Source organism: Peromyscus maniculatus, chromosome 3 (genome assembly GCF_049852395.1).
Source record: "Peromyscus maniculatus bairdii isolate BWxNUB_F1_BW_parent chromosome 3, HU_Pman_BW_mat_3.1, whole genome shotgun sequence".
Classification (NCBI taxonomy): Eukaryota; Metazoa; Chordata; class Mammalia; order Rodentia; family Cricetidae; genus Peromyscus; species Peromyscus maniculatus.
This window is the reverse complement of record NC_134854.1, coordinates 41,166,371-41,190,691: the sequence shown is the minus strand read 5'-3', so window position 1 is coordinate 41,190,691 and position 24,321 is coordinate 41,166,371. Positions and strand designations below refer to the sequence as shown.

Below are 24,321 nucleotides of genomic sequence, written 5' to 3'. Positions count from 1 at the left end.
ACTTCTTAAAAACTTTGGTTTTCTCTTCAATAGATACTCTGACTTTGTTGTTCATGAAATTGGAAAAGACGGACGGATCAGCCATTTGGATGACTTATCTGTTCCAATGGACAAGGAGGTAGAAATCTTTCTAGAAAAATCCATCTGTTGTATATAATAGCTCTTCCTAAAGACCCTAGAAAGGTAGTTTTACTGTCTCTGTGTGACTTACTTGCTTTCTGTGGTTAAAGGACCCTCCAGAAGAAGCGCTCACTGTTTTGACAGCTGAGGACAAGCAGCAGTTGGAGGAGCTCCAGCTTTTCAAAAATAAAGAAACCAGTGTTGCCATTGAGGTAAGCAGTGCAAGTGGGAGCTTGGGTTTGTGTGCTTCCTTCAGGGTGCATGTTCATAAGTGACCACAGAAGAGCTAGCTGTGTTTAACAAAAAGGTAGCTTGTCTACTTTGTCTCAAAGGGCAGTCTACTAGTTTTTGGTTTTACTTAAATCAGGACAAATAATCAATTTCAAGATAAATATGTCAAGGAAAGGTTTGTTTGTCCTGTTCTTATTGAAACAGGATCTCATAGTCTAGGCTGAACTTGAGTCTCCTCCTGTCTCCATCTTGCAAATGCTGAGATTACAATGTATGCTGGCACACCCGGCTTTTGTGTTTTGAGACCTGGTATCTCTCTATAGCCCCAACTGGTCTTAAATTCTGCCTCAGCATCCACCATGCCCGGCTAGCAAAGCTATGTTTTTCTGTAAAAAGAAATTCTGTGACCACAATGTAACAAAGAGATCTCCTGAACACTGGGATTATAGAGATGAACTACCATGCCAGGTTTATAAGGTGCTAGAGATCAAACTCAGGACTCTGTGCATGCTAGGCTAGATAGAATTTTACCACTGAGCTACACCCCCAACCCTTTACCACATTGTAATAAACTAATAAATTTTAGATTGTCTAAAATTTCTCCTCTTATCACTCAGTGTCTTAGTTACAGTTTCTATTGCTGTGGGGAGACACTATGGCAACTCTGGCAAAGGAAAACATTAAATTGGGGCCTGACTTAAAGTTCAGAGGTTTAGTCCATTGTCAAGGTGGGAAGCATGGTGGCATGCAGGCTGACATGGTGCTGGGGAAGTAGCTGAGAGTTCTACATCCAGATCAGCAGGCAGCAGGAAGAAAGAGGAACACTTTTTTACTCGAGCCTAACTTGAGCATCTAAAACCTGAAAGCCAACCCCCAGTGACACACTTCCTCCAATAAGGCCACACACCTAATAGTGCCACTCCCTGTGAGCCTGTGGGGGCCATTTTCATTCAGACCTCCACATTCAGTTTATTCCAGCTTATCACAGCTCATCTTCCTCCAGTACACCACCTACATTCATTCCCCACCATCACTTTCTAAAGATATAAAATACTGAGCATAAAAGGTTCTTAAATTATTGAATTTACCTATTGACAAAATCCTCAATGATTCCAAGTTGAAAAGTCCTGGGAATAGGTTGTGGGTTCTCTGTCTGTCGCTCACTCTTTGTGCAGCTTGTTTGGTTTGACTTTGTATGTTTTGAGGTAGACTGTCATTATATAGCCTAAGATAGCCTGGGACTCTTGGTCCACATCCTTCCAATTCCTGGAATTATAGGCATTCATCATCATGCCCAGCCTTTGTTTTGTTATTTTGTGGTGCTGAGGATTAAGCCTAGGGGTTTTAAAATGATAAGCTGATGTCAGCTAGGCTTTATCCCAAGCCCTAAGAATAGGGTTTATTTTTTGGTTCGGTTTTGTTTCATTTTTGGTGAATTTTGTTTTGTTTATTTGAGACAAGTTTTCATATAGCCTATCCTAGCCTCATACTCTTATATGGCCAAGGATGACCTCAAACTCTTGATCCTCCTGCCTCTATCTTCCAAGGCAAAGGTTACAGGTTTATACCACCATACCTGACTATTGTGCCGTTTTCTTTTATGTGAGTGTGGGAGCACAGGTGGATAGGTGCATGTGAAGGCCAGGGGACAACCTTAGGTGTCCTTCCTCAGGAGCCATCCACCTTGATTTTTGAGACAGAGTCTCTCACTTGGCCTAGAATTCATCCAGTTAGCCCAGTCTACCTCACAGGTGAGTCCCAGGAAGCTGTTCTCTTTGCCTCCCTAGTGCTGAGGTTGTAAGTGTGGATCACCATGCCCAGCTCTTGAGTATGGGTTCTGGAAGTCCAGCTAAGGATGTGATTGCTTGGCAAGCCCTATACTAAGTTTTCTCCTCGGTCCCTCAGGTTATACCTCTGCACAGTTTTATTGCCCTAATCAGAACTTACAGAAACAAGCCCTCTTTATGTACTGTCTGTCTTCCACAGCTTACTTGGTTTTAGCCTTGCTATTCTTTTTTAAATAGTCTCATAAATTGAGTTCTATGTCCACCTCCGCCCGCCCCCGCCCACGCCCCCCCACTTTTTTGGTTTTTTGAGACAGGGTTTATCTGTAGCCTTGACTGTCCTGGAACTCACTCTGTAAACCAGGCTGGCCTTGAACTTCAGAGATCCACCTGCCTCTGCCTCCTGAGCACTGGGATTAAAGGCATGCGCCACCACACCTAGCTCTATATCTTCTTGATATCACCAACAAAAATAATGTTTTTCACTGTTGAAAGGGCACCAGGCTTGCAGAATTCTCTCTAGAAACAGCTCTCTTTAGTTCCATTACACATGCATCAACCAGTGTTGTCCACACATTCTTGCACTCACCTATTTAACACAGAGTAAGTCATTTTGAAAAAAAAAAAAAAAAAAAAAAAGCTCCTGGGTTGTTTGTTTGGGATCTTGTGACTATGTCATCTATAAATGTGTTCTGTTTCTCAAAATAGTGTCTTAACCTTGTCACACCATCACAGGCCTGGATTCCAGCACTTAGGTGATGAAGGCCAGAGAATCAGGAGTTCAAGAATAGCTGGGACTAAATATCATCCTGTCTGGAAAAAAATGTTTGTTTTGAGACAGAGTCTGACTGTAGCCTTAGCTAACCTGGAACTCTCTATGTAGACCATATTGGCCTTGAACTCACAGAGATCTGACTGCCTCTTGCCTCTGCCTCCTGAGTGTTAGAATTAAAGACATACACCATCACATTTGTCAAAAAAAAACATCTTTTAAATTAAATTTGGAAATTTTTTTTTCCGTTTTTCAAGACAGGGTTTCTCTATAACTTTGGAGCCTGTCCTGGACTAGCTCTGTAGACCAGGCTGGCCTTGAACTCACAGAGATCCTCCTGGCTCTGCCTCCCGAATGCTGGGATTAAAGGCGTGCCCCACTACCACCCGGCGAAATCTTTTTTTAAATTGTCATCAATAGTAAGTAGTTTCAGAGCTCAGACCACCAGTTAGCTTCTTCAGCTTCCTTGGGTCTTGCTCCTGTCCTCTCCTCCCTTCCCCCTTCTCACACTGCCATGACCAACAGTGACTGCCAGAATCAGGCCCTAGGCAGTGGGGGGAGGGTTTACCTGTGTTTTTAAGTATGGATTTAAGAATTGTCTAGAAGGGCAGTTAAGGCTAGAGAGATGGCCATAGCAGTTTAAGACCAGTTGTTCTTACAGAGGACCTGAGTTCAATTCCCAGCACCCATAGGGAAGCTCACAGCTATCTGAAACTCCAGTTCCAGGCGATCCAATGCCTTCCTCTGACCTTCTCTGGCACCAGCCACACATGTGGTACAAATACATACCTGCAGGCAAAACACACACATGAAATAAAAATAAATACATTTTTAAAAAGAAAGAGAAAGAATTGTCTGTAAGGACAATTAGAGATTGAGTACAAGTTTCCCTGAATGTGTAATATAGTGTTGTATCACCCTGTGTACATTTCCCACGTGTGACATTTCCTAACTCTGATCCTGACAGCTATGTTGTCTGCTGACTGTTTTAACTTTTTTTTCTTTTTCTTTTACTTATATGTTTATGGGTGTTTTACCTGCATGATATATGCCTGTGTCCCACTTATGTTCCTGGTGCACAAGGAGGCCAGAAGGGTGTCTCAGATCACCTGGAACTGGACTTAAAGGCAGTTGTGAGCTGCCATGTGGGTGCTGGGAATAGGAACCAGGTCTTCTGGGAGGACATCCAGATCTACCTGCTGAGCTATTTATTTATTTATTTTAAAATTTATTTATTTATTATGTATACAGCATGTATGACTGCAGACCAGAAGACAGCACCAGATTTCATTACAGATGGTTGTGAGCCACCATGTGGTTGCTGGGAATTGAACTCAGGACCTCTGGAAGGGCAATCAGTGCTCTTATCCTCTGAGCCATCTCTCCAGCCCGCTGAGCTATTTCTATAGCCCCCCAGTTTTAACTTTTAAAGGGCATAAATTATAGGCAAGTTACCTTAGCTATTAAATTAAGAGGAAATACTATTTTTGATTTAGTATTTATTTTATATATATAAGTGTCTTGTCTACCTGTATGTCTATGTACCACCTGCATGTCTGGTGCCCAAGGAAGTCGAAAGAGAGTGTTAAATTCTCCTGGAACTAGACTTAGTGGTAGTTATAATCTGCCACTTGTTGCTGGGAACCGACCCAGGTCCTCTGCAAGAGGTCAAGTGGCCCAGTTAGCTTATTCCACTATCAGCATTTTTAAGAGAATGAATTAGAAAATTCCTGTGCACTGAATACAGCATCAACATGTTTTGAAAAATCTTTTTCTTTTTATAATGTGGCATATCCAGCCATTTGTGCTATTGAATAGAGGTAAAATTTGTTTCTTAGTGTAAGAAACGTCGAAAGCTGACAAAAAGTTGTTTGAATGATAAGTTTAAATTTTATGTTGGTTTTCTTAATTGTGTTAGATTTTTCTCCATAAAATAATTTAATATAAAATAGGGCTGGAGAGATGGCTCAGAGGTTAAGAGCACTGGCTGCTCATCCAGAGGTCCTGAGTTCAATTCCCAGCAACCACATGGTGGCTCACAACTATCAATAGTGAGATCTGGTGCCTTCTTCTGACACACAGGCATACTGTATACATAATAAATAAATAAATAAATTAATAAATAAATAAATAAATAAATCTTTTTTAAAAAAGCCACAGGAGCTTTAAAAAAATAATAATTTAATATAAAATAAAGTTCAGTAGGAGATGGTTGTGGGCTGAGTTGCCAGAGGTATTAACTTTCTGATACCCTGAAGGCTTGTCTGTTAGCATCTTGCTCTGGGACTCCCCATGCTTTTTGTCTAGAAAAGATACCAAAAGCAACTTCTGTGGGTGATTACAGGGCTTGACTGCTTCGTTTCAAACCCAGCTCTCATACCTTCACATTATGTAACTTCAAACATCTTCTGTTTTCCCTGCACCTTATTCTCATCTCCGTATGTGGCACGGTGGTGGGTTAACAGGGAGCTTACGAGGATTACAGAAAAAGATGAGTCTGAGGTGCTTGTGCAGTGTCTGGAGATGGACATGCTCTGTCCACAAGCCCTTGGGATCATCAGTATCAGGCAGCTGGAAAACGTTTCTGAAATAATAGCCAAACATTCTTGTTGACTTTTGCATAGTTGATGAAATGAGCCATGTCTTCACTGATTCACTGTGTTATTTTCCTATTTCATCCTTGTTAGAATAATAGCTGTCTTCTGTTTTTAATAGGTCGTTGAGGACACCAAAGAAAAAAGAACCATCATCCATCAAGCTATTAAATCTCTCTTCCCAGGATTAGAGACAAAAACAGAGGATAGAGAAGGCAGGAAATACATTGTAGCCTACCATGCAGCTGGCAAAAAGGCTTTGGCAAGTAAGTATAACACTGGCCCTCTTTCTCCTTCCTCATAAGAGGCTTGAACTCATTAGGACACTGTCAGTATCTCCTGAATGAATTTAAGAGAGTGTAGTATATGAATGAAGACTCCATGTTTGTAATGATGCTTCCAATGAAATGAAAGGGCTTAAGAAAAAAGCCAGGTTGACCACCTGAAAAAAAAATCAAACAGAAATGAGAAGCTTTGAGCAGTTGGAGAGGAAAAGGTAGAGATCTGAGGCTAATTCTTCACTGATACAAAAAAAAAAACAAAAAAAAAAAAACAAAGCTGGGCATGATGTCACCTTCCTGTAATGGCAGGAGGATCTTCCTGTTGCTGTTTGATTCTGTAATGTCTAGGTCACAGTGTAAAGTAGTATCTTAGCATCCCTCTGTCAGCCAAGGTCGCAAAGGAGTCAGTGCCAGGGGAAGTATTTTCAGCGACTGTGTTCCTGTATTTTCAGTTTTCCCAAGGGCAGTATATTACTATTTATTCTAGATGAAGGACAAAAGGTGATTTACCACATACAATCATGGGCATATTGGCTCTTAATTTTCTCATGGATGCATTTCGGGAGGCTGCAGTTGATCAGTATTTGGTCAACAACTGTACATGTAACCAACCGTCTTATTAAATAAGAAACACAGAACCAATGTAAAAGAGAAAGCCAAGAGGTCAGAGCTCAGAGGTAAAATCTTACCCTTCCTCCTGCAGTGCTCCTAGCTTCCCAAAAGAGACCTATTTCCTGTGTGTATATCTTTTCATAGTCTTTTGTTCTGCCTTCTCATTGGTTGTAAACCCAAACACGTGACTGCTTCGTCACTGTCTGTATGTACGGCCCCCCAGGTCTTAAAGGCATATGTCTCCGATGCTGGCTATATCCCTGAACACACAGAGATCTACCTAGCTCTTCTACCAAGTGCTGGGATTAAAGGCTTGTGCCACCACCGCCACACTCTTGTTATGGCTATAATAGCTCTGACTCCCGGGCAACTGTATTTATTAACATACAATCAAAATCACATTTCAGTACAATTAGAATACTACCACATTTCCCCTTTTCTATTTTAATAAAAAGGAAAAAAAAAGCAAAAGGTTATAACTAACATAAGAAAAACTATATACAAAAGTACAATAACTATACACAATATATACAAGTAATAAATACCTAAACAATGTCTAGTCCATTTGTATTTGACAAATCAGAGAAAATAATTCCATTATCTATCCTATTTTGGTAAATCCATGATGTATCTAATTCACTTTCTATCCTAATTAATCTTCAACTATAACTAACTAATCTTCAACTATAACTAACTAATCTTCAACTCCCTCAGAGATCCAAGAAGGAAATAATATTAGCTAACAAAAATAAAAACAGGAAGTGCATGCAAGCAACTTCCAAAAAATTTGTGAGTTGACAGAAACAGCCAGCTGCCTGGACAGTCACCTGAGGTTTCTCCGCAGTGTTGGGGCATCATCTTCAGCCTACAGGCTTAGCGTATCTGACAGACTCATTTGTGATGTAGGATGTACACAAGGTCAACAGTTCAACCTCACATTGGGTCAGAGCAGTCCATGTAACAGAAACACCTGAATTCCATTAGTGTCCTGTCATGATTCAGGATTTTAAATTCTGGAAATTGTTGACGGTTTTTGAATTCAGCTGTCCATTCTTCTTGGCTGTATATATATGGCTTCATCTCAGCATCCCCTTCTTCTCCACATCCCTCTATTAAATGCCAGTCTACAATCGAGAGGCGTGAGCTTTCAGCTGCTGTTCCATTGCACAACAGAAGCCATCGGCCCACTGCCTGTTCAAGTGCCTTCGAAGAAAAGGGCACTGTACCTTTTCTGGATTGCGAAGGCCACTTCAGGGATGGTGCCATATTGTCCTGACCTCAGAATATGCCTTTTGATAAAGCCATAGCCACACTTGTTTTGGCAACAATCAATATTCCTTTGTTTCGTGTCCTGTCTGTCCATTTTGTCCTGTTGATTCGAGGATACTTTGTTGTCCAGTGGCTAACTTTTGCCACAATGAAAGTTAACTCCATATGCAGTTTCTTCAATGCCCATATTTTCTCTGAAGTAGATTGGTACTGCCAGGAGCCGACATGTCTCAAAAAAGAAACATTTTCTAAGTTATTAAAACATTTTAAATGCCATATTCTGTAGATCTCTGAAGGTTTTGAAGATAACCTGTCTAAAATATATCTGCTCAATTTTTAAAACCTATCTAATATGACTACAAGTTCTACTGTAATGTCTAACTACTGACTTTCATTTCTTTATATCCTAATAGTTGCTAATAATAACATTCAAGGATCAGAAAATTGTATTACATTGTTAAATGAATGGTATGAATACAATTAGAAATATACATATAGCATTTTCTAACAATATCAATTTCAAATTTGTATACAATATAAAAAAATCCAATGTAAAGTATTTAAAACTAGTCTTTTTCTTTTCTTTCTTTCTTCCTTTCTTTTTTTTTTAAACAAGAACCTTAAATCTAATCTTCTTTTCTTAGTCTTTTTCCTAACTCTTGACAACAACTTGTAACCAACCCCCCTAAACAATGAAAATTATCCCAGACCCAAAACCCATTAAAAGGACAAAAAAAAACACCCTCTTTGGGAATGTGGGCGTCGTATTCTTAAAATTGCTTCCTGCTGGGTATGGGTGAAGTTATCTTTATGCTGAAAGAAAAATTTTAGGTTAATTTTCAAATTCTAGGAAAGGTAACTATATCCTTCATTATCCAGTCTGTGTATAATGCCAAAGTTCAGGGTTTATCTCAAGTCCTTATTCAAGTAGTCTTTGAGAGTGGATCATCGCAGCTAGTCATCTCAAAATTGCTCTCAGCAACTTGTAGTTCAAAGTTGATCTGTAGATGATGTTTGTCAGGTTAGTGATATTATTATTGTCCACGTGGAATTGTTGTTTTTGTGGGGCCCCATCTTCTTTCCGGAGACTTCAATTGATGTTAGGCCTGGCCGTGATTTCCTGCAGAAAACTGATAAGAGACTCGAACACAAAGACATATATATGCAGCTAATTGAAGCCTTTTTTCCTAGAATTAGTTAGTACTCTGTATGACCATTCATATCTTAACAAAGTTTAAAATGTATATATATCTATTTATCTATATATGTTAATTTTGTAAATTTTGATATAAAATTCATACTTTAAGAAAAGTTTAAAGAATCAGAATAGAATCAAAGAGTTGAGATTAGTAATAGAATAGTCCCTTAATTAATTTGGCTTTTCTCCTGTCCCATAGCAGAAGATGGCTCTTTTATTCTGGCATGATACAGGGAGTTTGCATTTTCCTTTTAACAACATGCTTGAGTTTAAAGAAGGAGAGAGCCATTCTCCAACTCCAAAGTCAACTTTAAATTTTAATTGAACTGGAACTATTAGAAGACCAATAGTGTTAAATCTTTAGAGAAAAGCAGAAACAAACATTTAGGAAGACATAAAATTTTTTAGATAATATATACTTACATGCTGTTTCACTCTGTTTCCTGGGATAGATGATTTGTCCCGTTTCTTCAGTTGTCTCATTTGTCTTGTGTTCTTCAGATTCCTTAACCTTCATTCTCCTAAAGGACAAAAACAAAAACCTTTCCCCAAGACTAATTTTGGGGATGTTCCTTTTTGGCAAGTTATTATCTGATTAAATGAAAAGGCATGTGTTACTGGTACAAGCTAGTTTAAATTGGATGTTCATACTGGTTGATGAACTATCACCTCCTCTAATTAAGAGGTCTCTCTTGTTCAAATCGAACCTTTATCAATTTTGATGGTACCCACAGCTTATCTTCTCCTGTAGAAACAAAAGCAAAACCTCGTCCCAAATGTAATACATACCCTGGTTTCCATTCTGAGGTCAGTACATCCTTAAAGTATATAGGCTGATTTAATTCTGTAGTTTTTTCTATTATCCAATGTCTCTCTGCAGCTATTATTCCTTTCTCATTGGCATTCAGAAAATTCAAAGTTAGAAGAGCATTATGCAGTCTATTTCTGGGGGTTTTTGTTATCCCTTTCTGTTATTTAGCATATCCTTTAGAGTTCTGTTTGATCTTTCTATAACTGCTTGACCTGTAGGATTATGTGGTATACCTGTAATATGCTTTATATTGTAATAAGCAAAAAACTGTTTCATTTTAACAGAGACACATGATAGAGCATTGTCAGTTTTGATTTGTGCAGGTATACCCATGATGGCCATAACTTCTAGCAAATGAGTGATTACAGAATCAGCTTTTTCAGAACTCAAAGCAGTTGCCCATTGAAATCCTGAATAAGTATCGATGGTGTGGTATACATATTTCAGTTTTCCAAATTCTGCAAAGTGAAACACGTCCATCTGCCAGATTTCATTTCTCTGAGTACCCTCTGGGTTACATCCTGCTGGTAATGGCGTTTGATTGTAGAAGGAACAAGTAGGACATTTTTTTACCATTTCCTTGGCTTGTTGCCAGGTTATGGAAAAATCCTTTTTTAAACCTTTACTATTGACATGATGTTTTTTAATGAAATTCTGAGGCCTCCAGCACATTTCCTATCAATTTATCAATCTCATCATTGCCTTGTGCTAGAGGGCCCAGCAGACCAGTATGGGATTGGATGTGACTTATATAAAAAGGATGACTCTTTTTCCTGATTGTATCTTGTAATTGAATAAATATTGAAGTTAATTCTGAAGCATCAATGATAAATTCTGCAGTCTTAATATGTAATACCACTCTTTCAGCATACTGAGAGTCAGTTACTATGTTGAGAGGTTCCGAAAAATCCATTAATACCAACAGAATAGCATACAATTCTGATTTTTGAACTGAATTATACAGACTTTGAACCACTTTACTTAAATTTTCTGATTTGTAACCTGCCTTTCCTTGTTTGTTGGCATCTGTATAAAATGTACGAACTCCAGATAGGGGTTTTTGCCGTACAATTCGAGGCAAGATCCAGTCAGCTCTCTTTATAAGATCAATTCTATCGCTTTTGGGATATTTGCTGTTAATTTCTCCCAAAAAAAATTACTGCAATCTCTTTGCCAAGGTTCACTTTCTGTCCATAATTTTTCAGTGTCCTCCTTAGTTAAAGGTACAACAATTTCTGCTGGGTCTATTCCTGCTAATTGACGAAGTCTCAATTTTCCTTTCCAAATCAAGTCAGAGATTTTTTCCACATAAATTTTTAATTTTTTATTTGGTTTATTTGGTAAAAATACCCATTCCAATATAATATCTTCCCTCTGCATTAATATTCCAGTAGGAGAACGCCTAGAAGGTAAAATAACCAAAATGCAAGCCAGCTTTGGATAAATACGATCCACGTGCCCTTCGTGTACTTTCTTTTCTACCAAGGCCAATTCCTTCTCAGCTTCAGGTAATAATGCTCTTGGAATATTTAAGTCCTTGTCACCTTCTAAGGTTTTGAACAAATTAGTCAGTTCATCATTTTTTACCCCAACAATAGTTCGTAGATGAGAAATATCTCCAAATAATCTTTGAAAGTCATTAAGAATCTGTAGTCTATCTCTCCTAATTTGCACCTTTTGGGGTCTAATTTTTTGTAGCTCTATTTTATACCCTAAATAATTAATAGAATCTCCTCTTTGTATCTTTTCAGGAGCAATTTGTAATCCCCTGCAAGGCAAAATTTTCTTTACTTCTTCAAGCATTCTTTCTAAAGTATCTGCATTTGAGTCAGCTAGTAAAATATCATCCATATAATGATAAATTATAGATTTAGGAAATTTTTTACGTATCACTTCCAATGGCTGTTGTACAAAATATTGGCACAGAGTTGGACTAGTCAACATTCCCTGTGGGAGGACCCTCCGTTGAAATCTTTTAACCGGTTGAGAATTATTATAAGTAGGCATTGTAAAAGCAAACTTTCTCTGTCTTTTTCTTGTAAGGGTATTGAAAAGAAACAGTCTTTTAAATCAATAACTATGAGAGGCCATCCTTTTGGTAACAGAGTAGGCAAAGGCATCCCAGATTGTAGAGAGCCCATTGGCTGAATTACTTTGTTAATTGCTCTAAGGTCTGTTACCATTCTCCATTTACCAGATTTCTTTTTAATAACAAATACAGGAGAATTTCAAGGGCTGGTTGATTCTTCATTATGCTGAGCATTTAACTGTTCTTCTACCAGCTCTTCTAAAGCCTGGAGTTTCTCTGTTGTTAAAGGCCATTGCTGGACCCATACAGGCTTGTCTGTTAACTATTTTAAAGGTAGAGCTGTTGTTGTCTTTGAAAGATCATCAGTTGTGCCCTTTTCTTGTATAATATGGATGGCTGGTGACCATTCATTAGAACAATATCTTCTAATATTTCTCTCAGAAACATGTGCTAGTTTATGATTTGTTTCTGAGATTGGAGGGATGTTAATCTGAGTATTCCATTGTTGCAACAAGTCTCGACCCCACAGGTTCATAGCTATGTTAGCCACATATGGTTTTAATTTTTCTCTCTGTCCTTCTGGACCTATACATTCGAGCCATCTTGCACTCTGTTTCACCTGAGATAATGTCCCAATTCCTAACAGTTGAACGTTTACCTCCTGAAGAGGCCAAGTTGGATGCCAAAATTCTGGTGCAATTATGGTAACGTCCGCACCTGTGTCTACCAGACCAGACAACAAAACACCATTTATTTTTATTGTTAATTTTGGTCTCTGTTCATTAATAGAAGTTTGCCAAACATTTTTCTTTATGTTTTCTCCTAAATTTTCTTTTCTCTGTTTCATCATCCTGACCAGCATGATTTATTCCAATAGGCATTTGGTTATTTAATTGCTCTGAGCAGGGGTTTTCTCTATGGCTGCAGGAAAGGTTTGAACTGTTTTTGCTATGGGGGCCTGCATGAGGCCCCGCTGGGAGTTTCCCGAAGACTGAGGCAAAGGATTACCCTGTCTGTCCCTTGTTGATCTACATTCGTTGGTCCAGTGTTTTCCCTTACCACACCTTCTGCATACTCCAGAAGGAAGGGGCATTCTGTTGCCATTGTTCCTTGAAGAAACATTGTTTCTAGGAATGACCTGTTTACAGTCCCTTTTCAAATGTCCTTGCTTTCCACTTCCAAAGCATCTAACATTCCTCAAACCTTTTGAAATTGCTTCTCCTACCCACATATCATCATGGTCATCAACCTCAACATTAACCATGTATATAATCCAATTTTCCAAAGGTGCAGATCTTGCCTTTAATGGCCTGATTATTCTTTTGCATGCTTCATTCGCATTCTCAAAGGCCAAAGATTCAATTATTATCTTACTAGCTTCTGAATCCGAGACCATTCTCTTTACTGCTGAAGCCAGTCTCTGTAAAAAATCTGTGAAAGATTCTTTTGGGCCTTGCATCACCTTTGTAAATGACTCAGATTTTTTTTCCTGGTTCCTCAACTCTGTCCCATGCATTCAAGGCTGCCTTTCGACATAAAATTAGGGTTTAGACATCATATAAACATTGTGTTTGTACTGAAGCATATTGGCCTTCTCCAATAAGCTGATCCTGGCAAACTTGTATTCCTTTATCCCTCCATTGTTTTTCTATGTTTTTAGCTTCATCCTTGAACCAAATTAGAAATTGAAGCCTCTGGTTGGGTTCCAGAACAGCTTGTGCAAGGTCCCGCCAGGCCTGTGGCACAATCCTATTATATGTTGACCAAGAGTTTAACATTTGCTTTACATATGGGGAATGCATGCCATAAGATACTATTGTCTCCTTAAACCTTTTTAAATCCAACATTTCAATTTGAGCCCAAATATTTTGTGTAGTCATTTGATCAGGCCTCTGCTGTACGGTTACAGGATAAATTAAGGGTGACTGTGTGAAAACAGGCTTTCTTTCTGTAACCTTATGATCCAAACTTGAAACAACTTCGCTGTTAATTTCTTCTGTCTGAATTTTTACAGGTTTAACAAGTTTTTCTAAAGCTGTCATCCTGGCACTTAAATTGACTATGTTTTTAAACTGCAAAAGGAGGATAAGCATGGTGATAAACTGCATAATTCCAACAATACTAATCTTCTCATATAGTTGTTCCATTGTCAGACTGCCTAAAATTTCAAACAAAGCCCAATTTTCTTCCAGTGTACACATAAAACCCATTTTCTTTTTAATGTGGAAAAAATTTCTCTTTTAAATGGTTTCCTTTAAAATATCTGATATGTTGTGACTTACCAAATCTGTGTAGAACAGTAGAAATCCGAGGAAATTTCAAAACAGCCACCTTTTTTCTTTTTTATGTATTTTTGAGACAGGGCCTTACTTTGTAGCCCTGGCTGGCTTTGAACTCACTAGATAAATCTCTCTGGTCTCACACTCAGAGGTCCACTTGTCTCTGCATCCCAGGTGCTAAGATTAAAGGTCTGTGACACCACACCCATCTGTGTGTGTGTGTGTCTGTGTGTGTGTGTAATTTTCTTAAGGTTTTATAAATGAGTTATGTGACACAAAGCACCTCCTCCCTGTTTTTCTTTCAAAAAAAGCAGATTGGATCGGCATTTTCTCAGAGACCTGAACCTCTTGGGTTTCCGGGTTAGGGCATTTAGTCAAAGTTGGGCTAAATCTGTCTTTGAGTTTTCTTCCACCTCCTCACAAAGGCTCCTCTCTAGCTGAGACAGTCTCTTGGGAGGCTGCATTCAGCCTTTTCTCATCCAGTTCTCCTGCCCCAAGCTGAGAGTGGCCTAAAGGAAAAGTCACCAAGAAATCGGGAGAACAAGTATCTGGAGGCTGATTGTTGGCCCTGAAAATGGAGCCCAGTGCAAATGATAGTGTGTTCTCCTGGGCCCCTTAGTATTTGGATGTAGTGTGGTGTAGTAGCCTTTGAAGCTTTGCGGTTTATGTGTTGAAGCTCATCCACTGCCAAACAATTAAGTTGTTATTTGTGGATTATATATTATTAAGCAAATTTATAGCATTCATTTTTTATTTTTATTTATTTGTTTTAAGGTGTCATGTAGCCCAACCTGGTCTCAAACTTACTATGTAGTGACCTTGAACTCCTGATCCTTCTGGTATCACTTCTGCCTCTCAAGTGCTGGGATTATAGTTGTCCACCACCACATCCAATTTTTTTTTTTTTCTGTTTTTTTTTTTCCTGGTTTTTTGAGACAAGATTTCTCTGGGTAGCCCTTCTTGTCCTGGAACTCACAGGTTTCTGTAGTTTCTGTAATTGTATACCCACAGAGCCTTTGAAAGATGCTAATAAATTGGTAGCTAATTTAAAGGAGCTCTTTCTTTGTTTATCTCTTTCTGTATGTGTGGAGGGGTGTTGAGACAGTGTTTCTATGTGTATCCCTGACTGTCTTAGAACTTGCTTTGTGGAACAGACTGGCCTTGAACTCACAGAGATCTGCCTGCCTCTGCCTCCCAAGTGCTAAGGTTAAAGGTGTGCACCACCACCAACCACCACCACCACCTCCCAGCCAAGATTTACAGGATTTTTACACTTTCCCCAAATAGAGATATGCTTTGTGAAACATAGGCATGTTAACTTCTAAATCATAGTATCCAGTATCAGAAATAACCAGCCATTAAATCTCAGGCATTTTTTGATAAACCAGTCTAAAAAGGACACATTATATAAAATTTACCATGCTTGGGATATATAATTATTATAACATTGTACAAGCAGGAAATACATTGATACTTTGAAATTATATACATCCTAACTGCTTTCAAGAACTTGTTTTTAACCACAAACTTAAAAAAAAATCTGGGGCTGGCCATGGTAGCATATTTGTATCATCTCAGTCCTCAAGACGCAAAGGAATCATGAATTCATGGCTAACCTAAACTACATAGTCCCAAAGGGCTACTGCCTCCAGGGAGGAAAAACCTATTTTATGATATATACAAGTTCTTGTACTTTTTGAAATAAATGGTTCCCAGGCAAGGTCTCTAGTCCTAGGGCTCTACCTACCAAGGAGAGGGGCACTGACTCAAAGACTTTCTGGGACAGACTCCACAAAGGAAAGAATCCCAGAGACCTCAATGGGAAGTGCTCCAGACTTGAGATAGGGACTCAAAACATATGCCTGTCACAAGGAATCACTAATGTCCGTTTCCTTAAGTAGTTGGGTATTAGAATGATGAGACTGGAAATGAGTTTACACTGTAGGTTGAAACAGAAGGCAGTATATACAGAGTGCTTTTTAAATTAAGCAGTGAAGCAAAGAGAAAGGGGGAACATATAGTAAGGAGAAGAAGAAATTTGCTTGACTTTGACGATAGTAGAGCCATGAATCTATATATGAAATGAAAGGGCCCTAGAAAGGGTAAGGGTGGAAGTGTCAGGACAGCAGTGATGACAGTGGATGGAACAGGATACTGAGAAAGCTGAAAGGTTGGTTTGTGGGATGCTTTAATGAAGAGGACCTTGAGTAAGCAGAAAGAATGTCCTGCATGCCACCCCATCATGTCATTTAACTCAAGGCACCTATATCTTTCCTTCCTTATTTACAGTAACCTCGAGGCATAGTTACCCTTGTTAACTGGTGTCCTTCTGTGTAGGCCTGGACTGCAATGTCATACCTTCTGAAGGTAGAACCAGCCTTCTCGAAATAGGAAGTGCATTGCCAGCCTTAGAATTCTTTGCAAATATATTATAAATTGGAGTGCCTCAAAAATATGTGAAAATCAGATTCCAAGGTGATCGATCAAGTCTGGGGCTGGAGAGATGGCTCAGAGGTTAAGAGTACCAACTGCTCTTCCAGAGGTCCTGAGTTCAATTCCCAGCAACCACATGGTGGCTCACAACCATCTGTAATGAGATCTGGCTCCCTCTTCTGTATACATAATAAATAAATAAATCTTTAAAAAAAATATTAAAAAAAAAAATATGTGAAAGTCATCCTAACTTCACTTAACTTGAAGGCTAAGTGTACATTACATAGTGTTCTCAGAGGCTGGAGTTTTTAGAGTTTTTGCTTATTCAGAATATTTCCAGTGCAAGTGTTGTACTCTTGTATAATGAATATTCTTAGAAAATGAATATTTACGTTTGTTAGTTGCAGAGGTCATTGAATTCATATTCTGTGCTTGGGTTTCCTAATAGGAAGTGCATGCTTGTGAGCCAAATTCACTGGTTTGTCCTGGTTTCTGTTAAGGGAAGATAACATTTAGGTTTTCAGTCTTGGGGCTGTATTTATTTCTTGCCTTTGTACTTACATGTGGCTGCTTAAAAACCAGAAGTTAAAATATATAGCCACACTTCACCATCTTGTGTCATACTTGATTATTTTAGCTTTTTATTGTGGACATTTTCAACTCTGTGCCCAGATAGAGAAGGTAGTTAGTTCTGTGTCTCTATCAACCCCCTTCAAGATGACCGACATTCTGTTGTTTCTGTTTAGTCCATTATACCCCCACCCCTATCCCTACACTTTTTTCCTTTTGGGAGCATTTTAAAATAAATTAATATGACATCTCATTTTGCTCATAAATTCTTCAGTATCTATTTACCAAATGAGGACTAAAATCCCAAACCATTAGCACATTCAATAAGATCAAAATTACTTCCTGACTACTACCCAGCACAGGCTCAGTTTTCCCTAGATTTCTCAGATCTCTTCAATTCACACAACTTGTTCAGATGATGGTAAAGGAAGGACAGAGCATTGTGTTCATTGGACATGTCTCCTAAATCTTTCCATCTGTAAGTTGGTGGATAGAGAAAAATTCTCTAATAATCATTCAGCAGCATTCAGTTTTTTTGTGGGTTTTTTGTTGTTGTTGTTATTGTTTTGGGTTTTTTGTTTTTGTTTTGTTTTGTTTGGGTGTGTACGTGGGGATTGTTGTTTCAAGACAGGGTTTCTCTATGTAACAGCCCTGTCTGTCCTGGACCTCACTCTGTAGACCAGGGTAGCCTCAAACTCATAGAGATCCTCCTGCCTCTGCCTCCCAAGTGCTAGGACTAAAGGTGTGTGCCACCACCACCTAGCTGATTTGAAAGATTTTTACATTTCAATGCAGGAAACTTCTAAAACACACACCAAAAAAGGCATGAAGCAAAACAGCAGTTGTATTCTCATCACAATAGTCACACACAGTGTTTCAAACATGTCTTGATATATTTATGAAAAAAAACATGTTAAAGAAGAAGCATTCAGTTCTAGTCATGAGAATTTGCTATATCCCATGGGTACAGACACAGCTTAGAGGATGAACTGACATGCCCATTGTGAAGATAATGAGACAAGAAGGCTGTGCCTAGAGGGGAGTTTTCCTGTTTGTTCGCTGTTTGCCTCTACAACATCCTATTGTTGATGTCTCAATGGCTGTTGACCTACCACATAATTACCAAGTGCTGTAGAAGTCTTCAGTATGCCCTTACCATGCGATCATGTGCATGTTCACCTCTAAAGCACTTTAACAGTATTATAAATTAAACATTGCTCTTTTGTGCTCTTTATGCTGTGCATCTGGACAGAGGTCAGAACTGCAGCAGGTAAGAGTGATTGGTATTTCGTGTAGACAAGATGAAATACCAATGTTGTCATAAGTGCTGAGTACATATAACTTTGCTTAAGTGGTAATGATCTGGAAGAAAAAAAAACGAAAAAGATATTTCCATTCACAGCCCTAAGGAAATTGTAAGAACTTCACACCAAGAGCTAAGGAGATACTTGTAATATTTTTCTATACATGACAGAAACTCACATTCATCAAGAAGGAAATTGATTTTTCTAGGCATATACATACTGTGATGGTTTTCTGAGGTGGGTTACTACTTCTCTACATTGCTTGATGGTTCTTTATATCTTATATGAAATCACTAACCTGTTATCAAGAAGTGCTTGACAAAGCCAGATGGTCAGTTACCTTCAGTCCCAGGAAGAAGAAGCCGCTGAAGATTCCTAAGTTTGTATGAAAAGACTTTTTAAGGACAGTTTTCAAAACAAGAGGATTCTTTCTAGTTGATTGTACAAAATACCTTTTCATAATTTTTCTTTCATGGAGTTTTTATGTCAATGAAACTAGATATGCTCCTTGAAAAACAGCCTACCTCTATGTCATATAGGACTCATGGATATTTGCAGTATCTGCAAATTGTAGCTGCAGCTTATTTTTTTCAGAGTCCTAATTTCTTTACTCTGAGCATTTTAAATCTAAATCTTGTTTAAAATGTGTTTCTAGATTATAATATAATTGAAGTATTCAATTAAAAGAACAGTTTTAACAATCAGGGTATCCCAAGTCATAGACTGTATCTGTCCCCAAAGAGTTGGGCAGTCATGTTACACTGACTCAGAAGGTAGCATTTAACATGGCTTAAGTTTTCACACACACTGACACCATAAGAATCAGGCTTTGAATGCCAGCTACTCTCTCATGTAGGTATCTATAGACCATTTGTCGATATTAGCTAAACTTTTGTGGTAGAAATGGCCTTTAGGAAATTTACAAAGTCATTAAAACAAGTCCTTACAGACCCTGTCTCCATCTGTGCTACCATGTGTGAATGAATACCTAGCTGTGAAGTAGGAATGGTAGGATCTGTTGTAACAGTTCTTTCCTCTTGAATGTAGCTGCTATAGGGCCCCTTGGCCCTGATGTGTGCTGATCCAGTAATCCTCACAGCACCATGGGTTCCATGTATCTGCTGAGGGAAGATGGCTGCTTAGTCCTACTCATTTTCCATACCACTTACACTTTGTTTTTGATTTTAAATGTAGACAGATAGTGTTTTAGTATCCAGTTACAGAAAGTTTAGTATGTATGGCTCATACAGTTATTTATGCTTCCTGTTAGGCTGCATCTGATTGGCCACTGAGTGGTTCTGTATTTAAAAAATGATCTCCATAGAGTTTCTTTCTTTCTTTCTTTCTTTCTTTTTATTTACTATGGTATATATGACATTTAAATTTTTTGTTTTTAAGATCCGAGAAAACATTCTTGGCCAAAATCTCGCGGAAGCTACTGCCACTTTGTCCTATACAAGGAAAACAAAGACACCATGGATGCCATCAATGTATTGTCCAAATATTTACGGTTAGTGTCTCATTCTTGTTCTTACACAAAATCAGTAAAATAGGAATGTGTTCTCTCTTTCAATGCCATTGGGAAAAAAGAGCAGGAATCAGAGATCAGCAAGTGCCAAATGTGCTCCCTAATGGGAATGTTTGTGGGAAATAGATCAAAAAACTTTTTACCCCCGTGCTAATAATTCAAGACGGGGTAATAAATAATTCACATACAATTAAGAGTTCCCAGTACAGCCAGGGAAAAATGAAATTTGCACAAAGGAATGAAAACACAGCAAAGATCATAGGGTTTGGAGGGTAGGTGAAGTGCCATGATTTTTTGTGTTTGTGGTTTTAGTAAATAGGAAGAGATTAAGCAATTAAGGCCACTGGTTGCTCTTCTATAGCATCCAGATTTCCTCTAGTTTCAAGGGATCTGACACCCTTTTCTGGTCTCCAGGGGCACCAGGTATGCTTGTGGTACATATATAAATATATGCAGGCAAACACTCATACACCAAAAATTAAAAAATACAAATTTTGAAAAGAAATGTCTGTGGATACCACAGAAAACTTGTATTCTGTGAAAATTTAACTCAGTTTAAACATGGTTATACAATGCATATGTTTTCCAGATGATCGAAACAAAACACCACTAAATGGCTTAAATAGCAAAAGTAATAATTCTTTCCCAGTTCTGTAGCCTGGAAGTTCCAAGATCAGAATATGTAGTTTCTTTTCTTTGTTTTGTTTTGTTTTTTTTAAAGATTTATTTGTTTATTATGTATACAGTGTTCTCCCTGAACACATCCCTGCAGGCCAGAAGAGGGCACCAGATCTCATTACAGATGGTAGTGAGCCACCATGTGGTTGCTGGGAATTGAACTTAGGACCTTTGGAAGAGCAGCCAGTGCTCTTAACATCTGAGCCATCTCTCCATGGTTTATTTTCTTTTGTTTTCTTTTTTCTTTTTTGTTTCTTTGTTTTTCAGACAGGGTCTCTAGCCCTGTCTGTCCTGGAACTCCCTATGAAGAGTCCACCTGAGAAGCCACATTCTAACCTGGTCATCTCTTTAAAGGCTTGTTTCCAAATATTATATTATGAGATGCTGGGAGTCAAGGCTTCTACTTAGGAGTTTGAGGAGAACACAGGTTAGCCCTGAATACCATACCTAATTAAATAAGATTTCACTTTTTTTACTAGCTTCCAGAAAAAAAGAGTGTGTGCTGTCTTGACCATGATTCATTTTCAAGAGACTAGATAGTCCTCTTAAGGATGTAGACAGGTGGACATGGTTCCTCTGGGATATACAGTTAGGATTTCTGGAACTATGTAAATATTCTTCTATGGAACTTTGTATATTTTTATATCAGAACTATCTAGCCAGCTGGGTTGGGGTGGCCACACACCTTTAATGCCAACACTTGGGAGGCAGAGGCAAGGTGGACCTCTGTGAGTTTGAGTCCAGCCTGGTCTACAGATCGAGTTCTAGGACACCAGGGTTACACAGAGAAACCCTGTCTTAAAAACACAAGAAAAAAAAGAACTATCCAGATCCCTGTTTCAGCATTTGGCTTTTTTTTTAATGCAGAGATATATTTAAGGTAAAAATCACATTACTGTAACTTCTTAAAAACTAAAGATAGGAAATGTTCAGAGTACTACATTATATCTCTAGAATATTTTCCCATTTATTGTCACAGTTTTATGTAACTTAACAAATTGTTTCTGACTGTAGAAGTGTGTAGCTTTTGTTTTTTGTTACTAGTTAGCCAAGTCTGAAAACCAAGTGATTCCTTGGCAGTCACAAGGCTTGAAATCAAGCCCTGCTAAGAAGGCAGCTTTTGCTACTTTAATTTGCATGTTCATTTAAATTTTCCTCAATAAAATCTTAATTAAAGTTTCTCCTTATTCTCTTAGTATGTTAGTACATATATTTTGAAACAAGTTATTAGAAATGTGCTTTGGTTAATGTATATTAATTTCAGAATACTTTGTTTCTGTCTCACCAGAGTAAAACCAAACATATTCTCCTATATGGGAACCAAAGACAAAAGGGCCATCACAGTGCAGGAGATTGCTGTCCTCAAGTAAGTAGAGCTTCTCCCCAGATTGACACTGCAGGGGTCCTAGCACACCTTCAGAGCCTCAGGCTTGCTTTACAAAGTTTACCGCTTTCAATTGTATATGATGTCTCTGCCTTAAAATTTTTTTAGACATCTTTATTGCATTTATTTATTTATGTATTATTTTGTATGTGTGTGTATGTACATATCTATACACAAACCATGGCACATTAGTGGAAGTCAAAGTACAAATGGAGACAGTGAGTTCTCTCCTATACTGTGTGGGTCCCTTGGACTGGACTCAGGCTGGCAGCAGATGCCTCTTTCTGCTGAGTCATCTTGCCAGCCCAGCTTCTACATTTTTGTAAATATTATTTTTCTACTTCATTTTTTTTCACCGTGAATCTCTGTTTCTTAATCTTATCAAACGTGTATTTTCTGAGTAATTTTAAAAAGCTGTTTGTGATATAGCCATAAGAATAAGTGCACTGGGTCTGGAGAGATGGCTCAGTGATTAAGAGCACTGGCTTCTATTCCAGAGAACCTGGATTCAATTCCCAGCACTCACATGGCAGCCCACAACTGCCTGTAACTCCAGTTCCAGGGGACCTGACACTCTCACACAGACATACATGCAAGCAGAACACTAGTGCACATTTAAAAAAGAGAGAGAGAATAAGTGCTCCTTTCTCTCTTGTTTATTAAATATCAACATGTGTTCTTTAATATTCATGTACAAAACAATAAATAAGATATTTTGTTTATAACAGACATGCAGATGAAAAAGATGGTCTCTGCTTTTGAAAAAGTTATAGAACAGGACAGCAGATAAGTAGAACCCTGCTAGAGTGAGACGAGAGCTGAACTAGGGGTATGCCTTAGTCAGTCTTGACTGCAAACCTGGGACTTACTATGAAGGCAGTCAGGGAAAGTTTGCACAGATAATAGGATGCTATGGTTTTAATATAGATCTCATCTCTGCACTATGTGCTTTTTCACCTGAGAAAGTCTCTGTTGTGGTAACTGGTCCTGTTCATTATAAGATATTTAGCAGCCTTGCTGATCTCTGTCCTTTCCATACAAGCTCGTAATAAGTCCCTGCTGCTCATACAGTTATGAAAATTAAAAGCATCTCCAGACTTGTCAGATATACCAGGGCAGTGTTGTCTCTAGTAGAGAACTAATGGCCTTGATTCTAGAAGGATGAAATGTTTCTTGGAGCCTGGGAGGACTTAAGTTGTTATTTCCAAACCAATGAAATAGCTTATGGAGATATTAGAAGGACTTACGAAACACAACACATTTACTACCTGTAAATGTGGTAAGCAGTTTTGTGGGCATGTAGCAAGAAATAAAACTTTCTATGTACTCACTTCAGCAGCATATATGCTGAAACTGGAATCATACAGAAGAGATAGTATAACACCTATATAAGAAAGACAAATTTCTGGGGCTTTTTTTTTTTTTTTTTCAGTAAATAGATACTAGAGAAGAGCATTAGGTTAAGCAAAACCACTGAGACTCAGAAAGACAAGTATTACACCCCTCCCCCATATGCAGACTCGGTTTTAAGTGTATTGGTGTGTGGGGGGTGTCATGGGAGGGGAAGAAGAGATCTTAAGAGGGAAGAAAGGAAAAAAGAGTATAAAGGAATATGTATGGCAAAAGATGGGGACTGTTTTTGTTTTTGTTTTTTTTTTGTGATATATATTTTTTATTTTACAATACCATTCAGTTCTACATATCAGCCATGGGTTCCCCTATTCTCCCCACTCCCACGCCCTCCCCTTACCCCCAGCCCACCCTCCATTCCCACCTCCTCCAGGACAAGTCCTCCCCCGAGGACTGTGATCAACTTGGTAGACTCAGTCCAGGGAGGTCCAGTCCCTTCCTCCCAGACTAAGCCAAGTGTCCCTGCATAAGTTCCAGGTTTCAAACAGCCAACTCATGCAATGAGCACAGGACTTGGTACCACTGCCTAGATGCCTCCCAAACTGATCAAGCCAATCAACTGTCTCACCTATTCAGAGGGCCTGATCCAGCTGGGAGCCCCTCAGCCTTTGGTTCATAGTTCATGTGTTTCCATTCATTTGGCTGTTTTTTTTCCAATAATTGAGTAAAACTGAAATTTATAATATGCCACAGTCGTCCTAGGGACCTCCATGCTATATATATAGCCTCTATGGTTCTATGGGTTGTGGTCTGATTGTTCTTTATTTTATATCTGTAATCCACCAATGAGTGAGTACATACCATAACTGTCTTTCTGGGTTTGGGTTACCTCACTCAGGATGATTTTTTCTAGTTCCATCCATTTGCCTGCAAATTTCATGCTTTCATTGTTTTTCTCTGCTGAGTAGTACTCCATTGTGTATATGTACCACATTTTTTTCATCCATTCTTCCATTGATGGGCATCTAGGTTGTTTCCAGGTTCTGGCTATTACAAATAGTGCTGCTATGAACATAGCTGAGCATGTATCTTTA

The 24,321-nt window shown here is 38.5% G+C and overlaps 1 protein-coding gene across 2 annotated transcripts in view; it reads left to right on the top strand.

Moving 5' to 3' along the window:
- The window catches only part of Pus7 (pseudouridine synthase 7), a 62,464-nt gene that overhangs the window by 9,230 nt on the left and 28,913 nt on the right, over positions 1-24,321 (top strand). For both annotated transcript variants that reach the window (XM_076566366.1, XM_076566367.1), the window contains exons 3-7: positions 34-118; positions 231-332; positions 5,623-5,767; positions 19,686-19,797; positions 21,782-21,859. In XM_076566366.1, coding sequence (XP_076422481.1) covers positions 34-118; positions 231-332; positions 5,623-5,767; positions 19,686-19,797; positions 21,782-21,859 — 522 coding nt within the window. The remainder of the gene's footprint in view (positions 1-33; positions 119-230; positions 333-5,622; positions 5,768-19,685; positions 19,798-21,781; positions 21,860-24,321) is intronic.